Source organism: Erythrolamprus reginae, chromosome 3, assembly GCF_031021105.1.
Source record: "Erythrolamprus reginae isolate rEryReg1 chromosome 3, rEryReg1.hap1, whole genome shotgun sequence".
In the NCBI taxonomy this organism is placed as follows: Eukaryota; Metazoa; Chordata; class Lepidosauria; order Squamata; family Dipsadidae; genus Erythrolamprus; species Erythrolamprus reginae.
The window spans coordinates 96,429,785-96,449,713 of record NC_091952.1 but is presented as its reverse complement, the minus strand read 5'-3'; the positions used below and the strand labels follow the sequence as shown (position 1 = coordinate 96,449,713).

The 19,929-nt window shown below is 40.4% G+C and overlaps 1 protein-coding gene across 2 annotated transcripts in view; it reads left to right on the top strand.

Annotated features, from left to right (window-relative positions):
• The window catches only part of TTLL7 (tubulin tyrosine ligase like 7), a 95,063-nt gene that overhangs the window by 49,230 nt on the left and 25,904 nt on the right, over nucleotides 1-19,929 (top strand). For both annotated transcript variants that reach the window (XM_070746258.1, XM_070746259.1), the window contains 7 exons: nucleotides 95-259; nucleotides 845-1,003; nucleotides 7,829-7,923; nucleotides 9,933-10,080; nucleotides 10,183-10,256; nucleotides 13,494-13,629; nucleotides 15,741-15,827. In XM_070746258.1, coding sequence (XP_070602359.1) covers nucleotides 95-259; nucleotides 845-1,003; nucleotides 7,829-7,923; nucleotides 9,933-10,080; nucleotides 10,183-10,256; nucleotides 13,494-13,629; nucleotides 15,741-15,827 — 864 coding nt within the window. The remainder of the gene's footprint in view (nucleotides 1-94; nucleotides 260-844; nucleotides 1,004-7,828; nucleotides 7,924-9,932; nucleotides 10,081-10,182; nucleotides 10,257-13,493; nucleotides 13,630-15,740; nucleotides 15,828-19,929) is intronic.

Genomic DNA, 19,929 nt, shown 5'->3' with positions numbered 1-19,929 from the left:
ATTAGCATCATCTTCATTAAGTCTCTCTTTAAATAGAACTGTAAACTCTTTCTCTACTTGTCCCTCGGGAATCACATTCTGATTTCTGTTTCAGAGCCAGTTGTATATGCATCTCACCAACTACTCTGTGAATAAGCATAATGAGCACTTTGAACGGGATGAAACAGAAGATAAAGGCAGTAAGCGCTCTATAAAGTGGTTTACTGAATTTCTGCAAACAAATCACCTTGACGTTTCCAAATTCTGGAATGATATTTCAGTAAGAGAAAACTAATATGCAATAGCTGTTCTGTGTTTGGTCATCATAGTGGCAATGCTTTGTACCGTTCCTCTTGAACCAGATCGTAATATGGATTTTGATGCATGCAACTGAAGACCTTACTTAAAATTTTTAATAGGGTGAAATTACTAAAAGAATTGTAATCGTGTTGTTATGTGAAAAAGGGGAAATTGGCAAAGTACCAGTTTGTTCCCCCAGGAAACTGAATAATGTTTTGAATGAATAATTAGAATCCTTTGAAGATCCTGATTAGATCCTAAATATTATTTCCCTTGGAATTTTTTTCAGTTAGAGCAGAGGTCTCCAACCTTACAACTTTAAGACTTGTGGACTTCAACTCCCAGAATTCCTCAGCCAATATTGTGGGAGTTGAACTGTGGGAGTTGAAGTCCACAAGTCTTGCCAAGGTTGGAGACCCCTGGTTTAGAATATAACCAACAATCCATTCTTATTTTGTTAGAGTCTACAATATTTTGCTGTTTAATGGAATGTTTTTCTTTAAAAGTTAAATAAACACAATAATGATACTACTCTGCTGTCCTTACCTTTTGTACAATCTCCCAGGAGTTAGTGGTCAAGACCCTTATAGTAGCAGAGCCACATGTCCTTCATGCTTATCGTATGTGTAGACCAGGGCAATCTCCTGGTAGTGACAGCGTTTGCTTTGAAGTTCTGGGATTTGATATTCTGCTGGACAAGAAACTCAAGCCATGGCTACTCGAGGTGAGCATCTTTACAATAATTTCAATAAGAGTGTAAACATTAAGAAAAATCACAACTGGTATGCCATTGTTGAATTAAAAATTCGATGTTCTTATCTAGCCATTAGAAGTGAGTGTGATGACTCAGCAGTTAAAGAACCCTAGCTTGTCAGCTGAAAAGCAGATAACCCGGATTTGAAACTTGAGCATCACGTGAGCTCCCATTACAAGTCTTAGCTCCTGCCAACTTAGCAGGTCTGGAAAGAATGCAAATATAAGTAGGTACCATTTTGGTGGGAAGGTATCAACGTTCAGTGTGCCTTGGCATATAGGTATGCTGGCCACATGACCACAGAAATGTCTTCGGACAAGAGAATGAATTCGGCCAGTGAAACTGATCTGCGGGAACTGATGGGATGATGGGACAAGGTAAGAGGATATATGGTCAGTAGAATTTGAGACGAAACTAATTTATTCAATTAGAATCACTTTAATAATATGTAAATAGATATTAGAGTTAAAATGGTATATACAAAATATGCCCCCATTTTGGTGGAAGGTTGTCTGGTGGCTGGCACTAATCACTGAGCACTTATTATATGTTGTGTGTGTGTGTTTTATATTATAAAATCAATAAAAATATTTATAAAAAATATATTACACATTAAAAATAGAATTAAAAGGATGAGTTGAAGTGAGCTGTGCAATCAAATATGGCTCCTTAAAGTACATATTCTCTACACAGACACACTAATACAGGTAATATAGATTGTATGTGTTCTGTTCTGGGCCTATGCAGATTGCAAACCAAGGAAGAATTCCACTCAATGCTGTTTTAAATGAAACTCTTTTATATAAGAAGCAGCATTTTTACAAGCATTATAGTCCATCTTGGCCGCTTTCCCAGTAAAAGCACAGAAGAGATAAAAGTCCCAACTGATCAAAGCCCATTAACATTCTGGAGGTAAAATAAATGTTTTCTGAGTCACACTTACAGTTTCTCTAGACATTCAGTGGACAAGGGCATTTCTAATCCATGGATTTTAGCAGAGAAATAGCAGTGCGCTACCATGGTATGTCTGGAAACCCCAAACCTCGGACTGACTCCATTACTAATGTTGAAAATCCATCCTGATTTTCCCATAAGGCCATCTTTAAATGCCTATTGGGAGTGGTCAACAATTCCCTAGAGTTAAAAACTATAGATTACTTCCTTTATCCATATAAATTTTCTTGTATTTTTCTTAGTCTCCTAAAGCTGGCATCTAACAGAAGCTCATGGTCTATCTCCCCCTCTGAGTCAGACATTACCATCCTTGGCATATCTGCCATTTCTGGTGGTCCCCCCAGGTCCATCCAGGTCTATTTCTCCCTCACTCTCACTGGCCCAGGATACCAAGATGGGCCTGGCTCATCTTCCTCAGAGTCTCTACAACTCTACAACTCACTACAGTATACACAACCTATAATACAATATTTTGTTGTGTGATGTGTTAAAGGCCCTGATTCATCAGTTCCATTCCTGGTTGACTTTGAGCGAGTCGTCTTCTCTTCTCCCTAGGGAGTAATTTTGGATGGTACTCATGACAATGACAATTCATATGCAAGTCTTGACATCCCCTCCAAGATGTCAAGGTCCTCTTCGAAAACAATAGATGAACCTCATTCATTCATTCATTCATTCATTCATTCATTCATTCATTCATTCATTTATTAGATTTGTATGCCGCCCGTAGACTCGGGGCGGCTAACAACAGTAATAAAACAGCATATGACAAATCTAATATTTAAAATAATTAAAAAACCCTTATTAAAAACCAAACATACACACAAACATACCATGCATAAATTGTATAGGCCTAGGGGGAAAGGAATATCTCAATTCCCCCATGCCTGACGACAGAGGTGGGTTTTAAGGAGCTTACGAAAGGCAAGGAGGGTGGGGGCAATTCTGATCTCTGTGGGGAGCTGGTTCCAGAGGGTCGGGGCCACCACAGAGAAGGCTCTTCCCCTGGGTCTCACCAAACAACATTGTTTAGTCGACGGGACCCGGAGAAGGCCCACTCTGTGGGACCTAACTGGTTGCTGGGATTGATGCGGCAGAAGGCGGTCCCGGAGATATTCTGGTCCGATGCCATGAAGGGCTTTGTTTTGTGACACTTGTTTATCTATCCTTGATTAACTAGAGCTTGTTAGATCAAGACTGATAGTTTTAGAAATGTATCATAGAAATATTCTCCGATGAAACATGATAGGGACAATATTAGTTACATGTTTGAACCATGAATCAGGACCTCTTTTCTCCAGCTACGCTCACATAGTTTTCCTCTAGCTTGTCTGTCATCTTACAAGTATTTTGCACCATCTAGTGGATAAAACATGAAATGTTCTGTTCCAAGTAAATAATCTTGTCTATTTTGTTTCATTTTTAATTTGTCAGGATAATGTTGTATTAGCATTTACAATCAACAATGTATGAATAGAGAGAAATCTATATTGTTGGGGGTTCCATGTTGAACAGAACTTGTTTCTTCAGAGGCCTGCTGATCCTGTTATGGAGAGGGAGTTATTCAACTGCCTTTAAATTCCAATAAATTCAAATAATGTAAATAAGTTACAGATAGATTAATGTACTTGAAAATAGTTTTCCTCCATCAGATGTGTTGACCACTATTTTCAGGATCTCTGGTCAATATTGAATACAGGAATAAGGGATCTGCAGTTTTAACACATCTCAATACAACCTCTTCTGAAGCTCAAATCCTATGGCATCTCCGGTCCCCTTCATCAGGGTTTCCCAACCTTGGCAACTTGAAGATATCTGGACTTCAACTCCCAGAATTCCCCAGCCAGCATTTGCTGGCTGGGGAATTCTGGGAGTTGAAGTCCAAATATCTTCAAGTTGCCAAGGTTGGGAAACACTGCCCTTCATGACTGGGTAACTGCATTCTTGTCAGACAACAAGTGGTTAAAATAGAATTATTCCTGGGTGATAACCTGGTTAGCTGTAGCTAGAAATGGCTTTTTCCAGTTTGGGTGTTACATCAATTCAAGAAGTTATAATATATCCATCCATCCATCCATCCATCCATCCATCCATCCATCCATCCATCCATCCATTTCTATTAATTTATATGCCACCATCTCACTCTGCAAACCAACTCTGCAAACCAACCATCCACCATCTCACTCTGCAAACCAACTCTGACAGGTTTTCCAGACTGCAGATGTTTGCAAGTGAAGCCAATAAAGAATATACTGTATTTCCCCGAAAATAAGATCCTGTCTTATATTTTTTTGAACCCTTATTGCCATGTACTCAAGGGCCCAATTGGGCTGATTATCAAGGGATGTCTCGTTTTGGGAAAACAGGGTACAAACGTAATGTTCATTGATTAAGAATTTGTTTTGGGGTCCAGTTTAATATATTAGTTTTGTTTTTAAATGCCTAAACCATTACAACTATTTTAATAAATTATTTCATACTTTTCCTGTTTTCAGGATCTAAGCTAAGGGAAATTGTTACACTCCAATACTGTTAGCCTACAACTATGAATAGTCATAGGCAATACAGTCAATAAAGCGATACTTTAGCAAAGTACAGTGATACCTTGTCTTACGAACCCCTCGTCATACAAACCTTTTGAGATATGAACCCGGGATTTAAGATTTTTTTGCCTCTTCTTCCGAACTATTTTCACCTTACGAACCCGCCGCCGCCACTGGGATGCCCCACCTCCGGACTTCTGTTCTCAGCCGAAGTGCCCGTTTTTGTGCTGGTGGGATTCCCCTGAGGCTCCCCTCCATGGGAAACCCCACCTCTGGATTTTGCGATGCTGCAGGGGAATTCCAGCAGGGGAATCCCACCAGTGCAAAAAAGGGCGCTTCAGCTGGCAACGGAAGTCTGGAGGCGGGGCTTCCCAGCGAGGGAAGCCTCAGCAAAATCGCAGCATCGCAAATGCTGATGTCACCAGATGTTATTACACTACAATTTCAAATATCCTTCACAATTGGCTACGCTGCCTGAGCTGTTAGATATAGTATTGGAGGGCTATTAAGTGCAGGAAATCGGGACTCTAGGCAGTTCAAATGAATATGTAGGTTTATTGTATGCTAAATTTCTCTACAAGAATCTGAACTATTAATGGTTAAAGCTAGTTGGTGGTAGATAAAAGTCAAAGGAATTCAAGGTAGGCTGTACTTAAGATTTCTTGTGGGTGTGAAAGAATCAGTGATGTATTTGATACCTCCTTTCAACTCAGCTTGGTCATTTCCTGAAAGGGCCATGAATTCCCAACTTTGATCCTATAAGGAAGAACAGTATGTACCGTATTTTTCGCTCTATAAGACGCACCTGCTGATAAGACGCACCTAGATTTTAGAGGAGGAAAATAGAAAACAAATATTTTGAGCCAAAAAGGGGAGAGGAAGAGAGGAAGGAGTGAAAGAAGGGAGTGAGGGAGGAAAGAAGGGAGGAAGGAAAAGGAAAGCAAGAAATGGAGGGAGGAAAGGAAGGAAGGAAGGAAAGAAAGGGGGAAGGGACAGGAACAGAGGAAGGAAGCAAGGAAACCTATGAAAGGGGAGAGTAAGAGAGGAAGGACTTAAGGGAGGGAGGGAGGGAAGAAGGTAGGAAGGAGAAAGAAAAGAAGAAATAGAGGAAGGGAAGGTAAAAGAGAGAAAGAAAAAGAGCAAGAAAGAAAGAAAGCAAGAAAGAGAGAAAGAAAAAGAGCAAGAAAGAGAGAAAGAAAGAAAATGAAAGAGAAATAAAAATAGAGAGGGGGAATGAAAGAAATGGAAGGAGGGAAGGAAGGAGAGAAAGCAAGAGAAAGAAAGAAAGCAAGAGAAAGAAAAAAGAAAAAGAGCAAGAGAGCAAGAGAGAAAAAGAAAGAAAGAGAAAGAAAGAAAGAAAGAAAGAAAGGCAACTTCAAAGAAAGGCTCACTGAGCATCTCTCACTCTCTCTCTCTTTCTATCCCTCTTTCTTTCTTTCTCTTCCTTTCTCTCTCTCCTCTTTATCTTCTCTCTCTCCCTCCCTCTCTCCCCCTTTCCCTCTCTCTCTCTCTCTCCCTCTCTTGCTATCTCTCCCCCCTCTCCCTCTCTCTTTCTCTCCCCCCTCTCCCCCCTTTCCCTCTCTCTTTCTCTCTCTCCCTCTCTTGCTATCTCTCCCCTCTCCCACTCTCTTTCTCCCTCTCCCTCTCCCTCTCTTTCTCTCTCTCCCCCCCCTCTCTCTCCCCCTCTTTCTCTCTCTTCTTCTCACTTTCTCTCTCTTGTTTTCTTTCTGTCTCTTTTGCTTTCTCTCTCTCACTCTTTCTCTCTTGTTTTCTTTCTCACGCTCTCTCTCTCTTGTTCTCTCTCTCTTGCTATCTCTTTCTCTCCCTCCTTTCTCTCACTCTCTCTTTCTCACTTTCTCTCTATCTTGCTGTCTGTTGCTCTCACTCACTCTCGTTCTGTCTCTGTTCTTCTCAGCGGTGACGCGCGCACGCCCTGCCCGCCTCACCTTTGCCGAGAGTACTTTCGCCCCGGGCTCTCAGCAAGGGGGTTGTAGGAGAGGCGGGGCCGGCGGCAAAGGTGATATTCAATGTCGGGGGCGCACGGGCGGTTGCGCGCGCTCCCTATCTCCCTGCTAGCCCACTTGGAATATTCAAAGGGAGATAGGGAGCGCACGCAACCGCCCGTGCGCCCCCGACATTGAATATCACCTTTGCCGCCGGCCCCGCCTCTCCTACAACCCCCTTGCTGAGAGCCCGGGGCGAAAGTGCTCTCGGCAAAGGTGAGGCGGGCAGGGCGTGCGCGCGTCACCGCTGAGAAGAACGGAGACAGAACGAGAGTGAGTGAGAGCAACAGACAACGGCCTCCGCTGAGAAAAACCTTTGCCGGCATTTCCTCTCGGCGTCAAGGAGGCGCAGCGGCGGGCGGAGAGAGGGAAGGGGGGGCAGCGGCATCCCTCCTGGCCTTGGCGGGCCGCCCGACCCTCCCCACCTCCTGCAAACGTGGCGGGCGGCGGGGGGAGAGCGAGGAGCCGGTTCTGGCGGGCGCGGGGCTTGGCTGGCTGGCTGGCGGGGGGAGCGCTGCTGGTGGTGCGGAGGGAGACCCTCCTCCGGGAGGGAGGGGGCCAGGCAGCAGCTAGCCAGCCAGCCGGCGGGATGGCGCTTCCGAGTTCGCAGCCTCCCCCCCCTCCCTGCCTGCATCTTCGCTCCATAAGACGGGGCTGGTTTTTCATCCTACTTTGGGAGGAGAAAAACTGCGTATTATGGAGTGAAAAATACGGTAATTAATTCTGTATTTTCGAACCTTACTCAATTTTTTCTGTTAGAAGGAATAATAACCTCATATATCACCTTTTTTCTACAAAGCACTAATAGACTTTTAAATACACATGTTCCCCTGCTTTTCAGAATTTTTTTTCCGTTTTAATAGCTTTACATTATTAGTTTTACATAAAAATTAAAATTTAATAATGCAAATCATTAAACATTTTGAAATATGAATTAAAATGTGTTAAACTGCATGCAGACAATCTTTCTCCACCATTGAGTGCTCATGCTCCAGTGATAATAACAAATAGGTGAATAATACAGGCAAAGTAAACACATTTTAAATATAATTCATTATTTTGCATATTTCATATGCCATAAAATTTGTAGCATTTGTATCTTACCTCCTTTACCAATAAGAGGATTTTTTTTCAGATAGCAAAATATGATTATTTGAAACATTTGCAAATAAGGATCTTGAACATTTGGGCTGTGATACATGCATATGTGTGATTGATTGAAAATTTTTGTACATACTATGATTTGTATTTAACATTCCTGAAAATGTTGTGCCTTTTTTATTTCATTTTCTCAGATCAATCGAGCCCCCAGCTTTGGTACCGACCAGAGAATTGATTACGATGTGAAAAAAGGTGTCATTTTGAATGCATTACAGCTTCTCAACATCAGGTATATAAATATACATAGGCCAGTTGTTTTTATTTATTTTGGTTATAAAAAGAAATAGAGGTACATCTATCCTATTTTCAAAATATTGTTTTCGTACAATTTAAGTTAAACTCTTTGACTTAGGGTTCTGAGTATTTAACCCAAATATAATATAATATATGCCATTATTGGAAAAGAGTAAGTTAAATCCTAATTTGATCCAAAAACTATACTGGTCTTGCCAGGTGTTTTATGAAGTACTTTATTTTTCAGAGTATAACATGCACTGGAACATTAGACGCATCTTAGTTTTGGGGGAGGAAAACGGGAAAAAAATCTATATACCAGGTATTCATCTGGTTAGCGTCCTTAGTCTGGTCAACTTCAGCGCATTGTTTTATCCCCTGGTTAGATCTGAAAAAAAACCCTTCTTTGGAGGGAGTAGGAATGAAAACAAGCCTGCAAAAACTTAGGGCTGGAAAAAAAACTCAGAGAGAGTAGCTATGAAAAAGACTGCAAGCCAGGAAAATCGTTAGCACCTTGTTAGGGCTGAAAAAAACTTTTTCAGAGGGAGTAGCAATGAAAACAAGCCTGGGAACAGCAGGGAAGACCGTTAGCACCTTGTTAGGGCTAGGGGAAAATAAGCTTTGAAAAAGTTACATTCGTAGTATAAGACACACTCAAATTTTCACCCTCCTTTTTGTGGGGGAGTGGAGGTGCATCTTATACTCTGAAAAATATGGTAGAAGGATGTGCTTGTGTCTTCGTTGTCCATTTGATCAGATTAAGAAGATTACAATGAGGCTGATGCTACTATATATCTATGCTTGTTTTAGACTGTGAAAATGCCTAGAGCCATAGGATTTCTTTTTAAACAGCTTATTATAAATGAGACCTCTAAGGATATTATCTATTCCTCTGATCTAGTTGATGGTAGGAATTTTAATATCTTGTTTGGGACCGTCTGTCCAGCGTCTTTAGGAGGAGTTAGTTGTTCAGGTATTACCAGGTGAAGCATCTGAAAGCAGCAGGATCAGAATATCTCCGGGACCGCCTTCTGCTGCACAAATCCCAGCGATCGGTTAGGTCCCACAGAGTTGGCCTTCTCCGGGTCCCATCGACTAAGCAATGTCGTTTGGTGGGACCCAGGAGAAGAGCCTTCTCTGTGGCGGCCCCGACCCTCTGGAACCAGCTCCCCCCAGATATCAGAGTTGCCCCCACCCTCCTTGCCTTTCGCAAGCTCCTTAAAACCCACCTCTGTCGTCAGGCATGGGGGAATTGAAATTTCCCTTCCCCCTAGGCTTATAGAATTTATACATGGTATGCTTGTATGTATGAGTGGTTCTTTAAATTGGGGTTTTTTAGATTGTTTTTAATATTAGATTTGTTTTCATTGTCTTTTCATTGTTGTTAGCCGCCCCAAGTCTTCGGAGAGGGGCGGCATACATACAAACAAACAAACAAACAAACAAACAAACAATAATAATCTGGCAATTGCCAAGCGTTCACCCAACTTTTAGGGCCTGAGGTTAATAACCAACTGATATAGCTGCCATGTGCTCTCTCCTAGGGAAGAGCAGTTGTAGTAGTACCCTGTTTCCCCCAAAATAAAACATCCTCTGATAAGCCCAATCAGACTTTTGAGTGCATGGCAATAAGGCCAAGTGCTTATTTCAGGGTTCCAAAAAATATAAGACAGTGTCTTATTTTCAACTTCTATTTCCCATCCACTGCTGTTTGTCACTACCAAGCAGTCATTGGCTTGCCAGTGAAGTTAGATGAAAACAGAAAGATTGTCTTGGAATAGCTGCCATTATGTAGCAAAAGGAATAAAATGGACGACCTCTATTTCTGCAACCATGGCAAACTATTTGTGCTTTTCCATCTGGGAGGTTGGTAGGTGTTAGGAAAAAGGTGATCTTGTCTGTCAGTAACAAATAAAGATAGCCAGGGACTCATCATTGTGCAGGAAAAACTGAAAACCCCGCTTGGCTGGCTTTTGTTGATCCTTTCAAGTATTTTGTTTTCAGGACAAGCGATAAAAGAAAAAATTTAGCCAAGCAAAAAGCAGAAGCTCAGAAGAGACTGTACGGCCAAGGGTCAATGAAAAGGCTATCACCTATATCTTCTGACTGGGAAAAACAACGGCGTTCCCTAGACAGGAGGAGAGAAGAACTGGTAATTTAAAACATCTATGTATATATAAATGAAGGGGCCATGTTTTCTACGTTTTTTCTCTAGCGGTATGTTCAGTCATTTCCACATGTTCTTGGCTTCCAGAAAGAGAGACTTGCACAAGTACGCAGGCAGATCTCCAAAGAAGAACATGAAAACAGGCACATGGGAAATTATAGGTAACTATGTAATCCCTAGATTCCTAATTCAAAGTATATCTTGGATTCATTTGATTTAGAATTGAATTCACTTTGCTTGTATCTCGCTTGCGTAAAGTAAGGGGCTATTTCCTTGAATGATGAAATGGGCTAATAATAATAGATCTTAGGATGGGTATAGGCTATGTGTTCTCAAAATACTATTGCCAACCACATGATGAATCATGGTTCTATAGTTTTTGGAGATATTTATTTCCTCTATTCAGAGAGAATTATTTCCTGGCTAAAATGGAAGTTTAGTATAAAGGTAGTTATAATATGAAATCAAAGCCATAATTTAGCCAACTTTCTTAAACAACATTTTCCCCAATTGATCTCAGATTACAAAAGCAGGATCTTACTGAATTTTTCTTTCTCTTAAACTTTAAAACAGATTAGAGATATGTCACTATCCGCCTAAGTTCTTTTGATGAAGGTCTTGTCATACATCAGGAATTCCTTAAAAATCATGATAGCTCTTTTTAAAAATGAGATACAGAAATGTGTTCCTTTTGAAAGGAATCTCAAAATATAGCGTAAAGAACTAGTTTTATGAGTGTTATAAAATATTTACTGGCATGTAGCAGCAGAATACCTGGTCCTTGATTGCTCCCCAATTAAAAAGGGGGAACACCCCCCCCCTGAAATCTAATAAAATTTTATATAAAACTGATTGCATGCTGTTGCATAAATTCTTATAACATTTATAGTAAGGATGGAGGAATTTTGGCTTGTGCTAATTTTTTCTATCTTGATTTTTAAGTTTGTACATTTTCAGCCCTTGCAGTATAATAAAAAATTGTTAGATCTCTCAGCACCACCTGGTTTCTAGAATTAGATTCGCCTGATACCAACCTGTTTATTAGTTTGGAATCAGAAAAAAAAATCATGATTATTATTTCTGATATCTTAATCTGGTAATCTGTTCATTATAGTGTTTTGGGAAGCCTTTTGTTAGAACGTCTCCTTTAATTGATATACTGTTAAATATTTTTATTACTATGTTTTGTTTGATATTTCATTTGGGTGATATTTGTGTGTTTTAAGATGACTTGGGAAAACCAGATTTTGAACGGTGATGTATACCAATATCAATAGCACTTAAATTTATGTGCCAATGCTTTACAGCCCTCTGAGTCACTATATTGCCCCCAACAATCTGGATTCTCATTTTACAGATCTCATAAGGCTGTAAAGTGGAGTCAACCTTGAACCCATCAGGATTTCTCTGAACTGTGGTCAGAGTTAGCATACAATACTGTATTCTAACCACTATGCCACATTTTAAATTAAATGTGTCCTTATGTGTCTTCTGCTAGAAAGTACAGGTCTTGGTGTGACTATAAGGAATTTAATCAACTTTCAGAATTGCTTAGGGGATTTAATTTTTCTTGATTAGTTTGGGCAACTGATAGATATAGTGCAGTGATTTTCAACCTTTTTTGAGCCGCGGCACATTTTTTACATTTACAAAATCCTGGGGCACACCACCAACCAAAATGACACAAAATGACACTCTAACACAGTACATATTATACACCATCAGGACAGACATAACCAGCATGAGACTGAGGCTTCATCTAGTGGTGGCAACATTTACCTCCAGTCCTGACCAGGATTAGAAATCGGGACCACAGGGAGAAGTAGCAGCTTCAACTATTCGCCATGGCCACACAATGACAAGTGCGTGGCAGCCCGAGCAGGGACCTTCCTGGGTGTGGATGAGAGGTGGCCTGCTATTGGTTCATTGCTAGTGGTCGGGATGAATCCTAGAAGGTGATTGGTCAGTGAGCGTTCCCTATGCCTCCACTCTTCCTGTTGCTGATAGCTGGAGGGTTTGTGAGGGGAATGTTTATGTTTGGATGGAGGCGGCTGGTGGCGGGCCAGATATATGGCCTCTGCGGGCCATATCCAGCATGCGGGCCATAGTTTAGGGACCCATGTTTAATTTCCCCACGGCACATCTGACCATGTCTCACGGCACACCAGTGTGCCGCGGCACACTGGTTGAAAAACACTGATATAGTGTATAGGAAGAATTCAGCTCCCTAGCTTGTCTCTTTATACCATTGAAATGTTCTCATTTTATTTTTAAATATTTTGATCACAAAAGAAATAAAAGAAGACTGAAAATGTTAATCCTTTCTCTTTCAACTTTTCATTATTAATTATTGGCCACAAAAGCATTGTCTGTATAACATGGTAGAATCATTCTTAGCAAAACTATTGGGGAATAATTTCCCTCTCCCGTTATTCTAACATTGCGAAATAGTAGCCTCAAATTCAATGTGTGTAAAATTTGCAGTACTGCATGTCGCTTACTCTGTAATGTGTTTGGAAACGTACCATCATAGAGAAAAGTTGTATGTTGGAAAGAACTTATTTTTCTCAAACAAAGCATCCGTTGCATATTGCCATTACCTATAGAGATGTAATGGGATTCCAAAGTAGTTGTAATGCATTGCATATTTATCTATGCAGCAGTTTTAATGTACCTGGTATATTCCAGAATTAGTTAATGGCAGGAGAGGCAATTACCTGTCCTGAAATCTGGACCTTTTGTGTGGGTGTGGGTGTGGGTGGTTGTATGTGAGTGATCCAAAAGCCCATAGTAGCCAAGCTGGATATTAATAATAAATTACAATCTGTGTGGTCAGAGGGCAACAGGGGAGCAGTCATTTCAACTGAATAGAATGGAGGAAATGGGTGGTAATTGATAGTTGTTATCGGAGAGAAAGTAGTGGGTGTCTAATTTTTTGTGGTTTTTGTAATGTCCTTCTCAAACTCTCTCTCTCTCTGTCTCTGAATTATGAATGCAATATATAATGTTTCGTGTCTCATGCAAACCTGGTTGACACTACAGTGAGTATTTGAACACTTAAGCTTATTGTTTGTATAAAAACAGGCTTTATTCCCATTTTGCCTTTTTTTTAGTTGTAGTGTCTCCTATTCTCCAGTATACAGTAGATTTTATACAGTAGATTTTACAGTAGATTTTAAGTAGAATAAGTGTTTTCACAGTATGTTTTTTGCTTAAATATTTTAACAAATCGGTGTTCTCCCTCAAAATCTCTAGGGCTTAGCTCTGTGCATAAACCAATGCAGTGCGAGCCATACATTTTGTTTAACTTCATTTTTAATTAAGTATGTATGTAAGATAACAGGTTGTGAAATTGTTAGCATCTCACAGATTTTTCCTTTATTTTATTCATATTGTAGACGTATTTACCCTCCTGATGATAAACATCTATTTGAAAAATATGAAGGTTTGTTAGCCACAGCTTTTCAAATATTTCTTGCTGGGAGGGCAGCTTCACTTCAATGGGAAATGAGCAACCCTTTGAAAAGGATGAAGGTATCAGTCATGCTGCTATTGACTTAATGGTTTCAAATAATTGGTTTCTATGTAGAAATACTAAAATGTTTAGATTATTTTTTCTTCTCATCCAATTTGTAGTGCTGTCCTACAGGGTTGTGTTTATATCATAGTTTTTATACATTTTACTAATTCAAACCTAGCTCGATTGAAAAAAAAAAAGTACAATTTTCTGGTTTCATAGCATTTGCTTATTTTTAAACGTTGGTTTAAAAACCAGAATGGCTGGATCCATATGCATCATGGATTCATAAACCATGTTCGCATATTGCATCTGATTACGGTTTGTCCCCCCCTATGCTTTTTCTGGCTACTCATCTATCACGTTTGCAAATAGCACCCTGAAAGAGAAATACAGGTCATTCCCAGGGAGAAGATCTGATAGATGTTACCTGGTTTTGAAACCTCAAGCAGCATTTAAAAAGAAATGCTAAACTGCTTGTTCTTTTCATGCTTGTTTCAAATGTCTTTTACATGGACAGCTGTGCTGGAATTCCTATGTTGTGATCTCAGCTGTGGTTAGCTAGTATAATCTTGTCTTATCATTGTGGAATGTTAATATTCATAGACTCATAAATCAATAAACATATAGGACTGCTGTGGGATAAGTTATTGAGTTCAACTGCCTAGTCAGGAATCAAAACTTTTTTCAACTTAAATGTTTAGCTTTTGGACACCTAGCAATAAAATATGGCAAAATCAATTATATCGGAATTGAATAAAAAGTGACACCTTTGCCTCCATAACTCAATTTAAATAGGGATAATTTAAGAATGAAAACACAATAATCCTTGAACTGAGCACTTGTATTTACTTCTCCACATAATCACTGCCATTCACCCCACTCTTCTGCCAACAGTGGACAATCATCACAAAAGAACTCCACACTTTGTCTCTTCAACCAGGTCCTGATAGTCCTTTCTGCCTCTTCGTTTGAGTCAAACAGATGCCCATTAAGGTATTCCTTCAATTTTGGGAAAAGGTGGAAGTTGCACACAGAACCAAGCCTGGACTCTTAATGGCGGATGAAATAAGAGGTGAGATCCAACTTTGCAATTGCCTCTTGTCATGGCTCATGAGGTATAAGGTCTCGTGTTGTCACCTTGCAGCAAAATTTATTTCTTGTGCTTCCAAACTCCGTGTAATTGTTGTTTCAGAGGGATAGAGGTGGAAGAGATGGAAAGGACTGTCAGGACCTGGTTGAAAACATTAAAGTGTGGAGTTCTTTTGTGACAGCTGTAACTCGTTTGGACATCATTGGCAAAAGTATGTAGCGAATGGTGGTGATTATGGGAAGCCCTTCATGGCACCGGACCAGATTATCTCAGGGACCGCCTTCTGCTGCACGAATCCCAGCGAACAGTTAGGTCCCACAGAGTGGGTTTTCTCTGCGTCCCGTCAACTAAACAATGCCGCTTGGCAGGACCCAGGGGAAGAGCCTTCTCTGTGGTGGCCCTGGCTCTCTGGAACCAACTCCCCCCAGAAATTAGAATTGCCCCCACCCTCCTTGTCTTTCGTAAGCTACTTAAAACCCACCTCTGTCGCCAGGCATTGGGGAATTGAGATACTCTTTCCCCCTAGGCCTTTACAATTTTATGCATGGTATGTCTGTATGTATGTTTGGTTTTTATATTAATGGGTTTTAATCGTTTTTAGTATTGGATTATTATTGTACGCTGTTTTATGATTGCTGTTAGCTGCCCCGAGTCTCCGGAGAGGGGCGGCATACAAATCCAATCAATAAATAAAATAAATAAATAAATAAGAAGTAAATTTATTTATTCATTATTATTTATTCATTTATTGGATTTGTATGCCGTCCCTCTCCGTGGATAGCCAAGTAAATTACAGTGGAAAATAATCCTTGAAGCTCCTAAAATAGCCCTATTTAAACTGGAGGTGGTGGCATAGTTTTTTCTTTCAATCTTTGCAATTACCTCAACAAGAATAATTGCAAGTCCACTGACGTTGTTTTTAGGACCCAGAACACCATTAGATAAAAAGGGGGGTGGGAGGGAGATTTTCATAACATACTAAATGATGTGTACATTCCGACTGTTTCACATTTATCCAACAATATATCTTTTCAGGAAGAAGACATATTGGATCTTCTGGAACAGTGTGAACTTGATGATGAGAAACTAATGGGAAAATCTGCCAAGCCACGTGGACCAAAGGTATTTATTGAATGAAATTAAACGATATCTATATTTTTAAATAAAGTGCATCTGGTTCATCTGAATTCCGAGCTGAATTAGGCTGGTTTTGGATCAGATCTGAGTGCCACGTTCCCAAATTGAATTTCATCTGAAACAACCGGAAGCTGATTGCCACTGTCATAAAATTTCATGAGCAATTTAACATTCTGGAAGATTGCAAAATGGTATTTCATTTGCCAAAGAGGTTACTGTGCTTTCCTGTTGCTAGAAGCTAGGTTGAAGCAGAGAGAATAAGAAGGAAACCAGTTGAGTGATTGACAGCCATGACCGACAAGTCTACCTTTCAATTCAACCATTAATCAGCAGCCCTTTGGTCATACTAGTTTGCTACATGCTGTTCCCCACTCTTTATAGTGGTTTTTCAGCCATGCTGTCACACTTTAAAGAGCTTTCCTGTGGTGTTGGTGAAGTGTATGTGTGCAGTTAATTTTCTGTCTTCCCATCCTGAAAATCAACATTGATGGCACTTAATGTAAAAGGCTATAAACCACTCTTTTTACAATTTGTCAGGCTTCTTAGGAAAGGGTGCCCCTGTATTGTTGGTTATCAGAGAATTAGACCACCAAACAAGTTTCTGTTTCTTCTCAAATTTGGAAATCGGGATTGGATACATAGTTAAACGTCTGAGGTTGGTTGTTTGGTAGCAGATGCTTCATTACCCAACAGAGGGTAACATCATTGCACTGATGATGTTAGCTAGTTGGGTAATGCAAAGTTTGCAAACAAACAAATCAGCTCTGAGAATACTAAAGATTCTACAGGTCAACCTCAGCTACACAGTATATATCATCTTCTACTAAAATGCCTTGTGTCTGAAATTAGGCAGGATCCTCCTTATAGAAGGGGAAGTGTGTTTGCATCTTTTATCTAATTCTGATAACATTGAAAAAGGTACAGCCTTTTTTTTTTTTTTTTAAAAAGGCATTTGAAGAAAACAGTTTTCCATTAGACTATCCACGATTGACCTCTCCAGGTTCCTTAGAGGTCAGTAAGGGGCGTGCATAAGTGCACCAGTGTGCCTTCCGTCCCCTGTCCAATTGTCTCTCCTTATCTCATTTATCTTTTCTTCCTTTCAAATATGTTCACCTATACTTTTATATCTTATCTTCTATTCTTTTCTTTACTTATATTATTACATATCTTTCTCTTCCATGTGTATTACAAACAAACAAACAAACAAACAAACAAACAAACAAACAAATAAATAAAGCCCTCCCCCATCTCCCTGGAGGCTCTCTGCAAGCAAAAAAATTCTTCCCAGAGCCTCTGTGCTAGCCAAAAATCAGCTGGCAGGCACACACATATACGTTGTAAATGTAAAATAATGCACTTGGGGAAAAGAATCCTCAAACTGAATATTGCATTGACAGTTCTGTGTTAGCAAAAACTTCAGAAGAGAAGGATTTAGGGGTAGTAGTGATTTCTGACAGTCTCAAAATGGGTGAGCAGTGTGGTCAGGCAGTAGGAAAAGCAAGTAGGATGCTTGGCTGCATAGCTAGAGGTATAACAAGCAGGAAGAGGGAGATTGTGATCCCCTTATATAGAGCGCTGGTGAGACCACATTTGGAATGCTGTGTTCAGTCCTGGAGACCTCACCTACAAAAAGATATTGACAAAATTGAACGGGTCCAAAGACGGGCTACAAGAATGGTGGAAGGTCTTAAGCATAAAACGTATCAGGATAGACTTAATGAACTCAATCTGTATAGTCTGGAGGACAGAAAGAAAGGGGGGACATGATCGAAACATTTAAATATGTCAAAGGGTTAAATAAGGTTCAGGAGGGAAGTGTTTTTAATAGGAAAGTGAACACAAGAACAAGGGGACACAATCTGAAGTTAGTTGGGGAAAAGATCAAAAGCAACGTGAGAAAATATTATTTTACTGAAAGAGTAGTAGATCCTTGGAACAAACTTCCAGCAGACGTGGTTGGTAAATCCACAGTAACTGAATTTAAACATGCCTAGGATAGACATATATCCATTGTAAGATAAAATACAGGAAATAGTATAAGGGCAGACTAGATGGACCAAGAGGTCTTTTTCTGCTTTCAGTCAGTCTTCTATGTTTCTATGTTTCTGTCAGTCTTCTATGTTTCTATGAACTCAGCTACGGCAACAGCATGCGTGCCACCTATGGCACTTGTGTGCATAGGTTCGTCGTCACTGGTCTATAGCATGTTCAGTTCCAGCTACATCATATCAAAAACAACTTTAGAATAGCCGGCATCACTCAACGTACAACCAAGGGATCAGTTTCCTGATAAGTTCAAGTGTTTTAAATTCAGATCACCTCACAAGAAATTGTTCCTAAGTGACGGTTCAAGAAAACCAAACCGAATCTTGGAGCTACAGGCTAAAGAAACCTCTCAGAAAAAGCCTCCTTAAATTCTCTGTGGGGATTTCATTACACCCATGAGTTGAGTAAAAGTGATAATAGTTAGACATCCACTAATATCTTAGAAAGATACTGGAGGCATGATCTCCATTATACATAATTCACTCATCAAGGACTCAGACATGGTCAAGTATCACGATTACAGATGCTGAGTGTCCAAAGGCCAAACTGAAAATCCTCTGATCAAATTTATTCAGTGGAACAGCCAGAAAGAGGAGTGGGTTTTTGCATATCCCATGCTGTCTGGAGGCATATTTTTTTTCTCTCGGCAAGAAAGAAAGATTAAGAATTGGCAAAGGAGGGTTTCTTAAACCTAACAGCAAAGGTTCTCCAGAACTTGAAACTGGAGCAGAGAGGTTCTGGTCACCCCACTTCAAAAAAGACATTGAAACTCTGGAGAAGGTGCAGAAAAGAGCAACGAAAATGATCAGGGGTCTAGAAACCAAGACTTACGAAGAGAGACTGCGGGAACTGAGCATGGATAGCCTAGAGAAAAGGAGGGCCAGAGCGGACATGATAGCACTCTACAGGTATAGGAGGGGTTGCCACAGAGAGGAGGGGATCACTTTATTCTCCAGGGCATCGGAGGGCCGGACGAGGAACAATGGCTGGAAGCTGACCAAGGAGAGATTCAACCTGGAAATAAGGAAGAACTTCCTGATGGTCAGAACGATCAACCAGTGGAACAACCTACCAGCAGACATTGTGAACTCCAATACTCTGAACATTTTTAAGAGGAAATTGGACTGCCATTTGGCTAGGATGCTATAGGATTCCTGCTTAGGCAAGGGATTGGACTTGATGACCCACATGGTCCCTTCCAACTCAATCAATCAATCAATCAATCAATCAATCAATCAATCAATCAATCAATCAATCAAAGAGCTTGGTAAAACAAATTTGAGCAGATGGGACAACATATCCACCTAAGTCTGATCAACCAGTTAGGTAGCATGGAAATAGACTGCTGAAAGGGAGATAATCTACAAAGATGCCAGGAGCAGTCCCCAGAAAACAGAAAATGCCATGAAAAGTACACAAAGCTGTCCCAGGCACAGCCACCGTTGCTCTTCCAACTGGAGTTTGACTCTATGACAGGGGTCTCCAACCTTAGCAACTTTAAGCTAGTGGGTTTTCAATTTCCAGAATTCCCCAGCTTTGCTGTCTGGGGAATTCTGGGAGTTGAACTGCCAGGCTTAGAGTTGATAAGTTTGGAAACCCATGCCCTAGGACAGGAGTAGGCAAAGTTGGCTCTTCTACGACTTGTGGACTTCAACTCCCAGAATTCCTGAACCAATCATGCTAGCTCGGGAATTCTGGGAGTTGAAGTCCACATGTCATAGAAGAGCCAACTTTGCCTACCCCTGCTCTAGGAGGAGCTACAGATTAAGAACCAACTTTGCATAGCAGACCAGAACTTATCATAAGAAGATAGAACACTGTCCTTCCACAAAATTTAGAATTCCATCTTCATCAAAAGGAAATGACTACCCTGTTTCTCCAAAAATAAGATGTACCCCAAAAGTAAGGCATGTCAGAGGTTTTGCAGAATTTGCTAATATAAGGCACCCCCCGAAAATAAGGCGTAATCAAGACGGTGGAAAAACATACAGTACCATTCAAAGCTGTTCATAGCAGTACCTTAATAATGTGGCATCCCCTG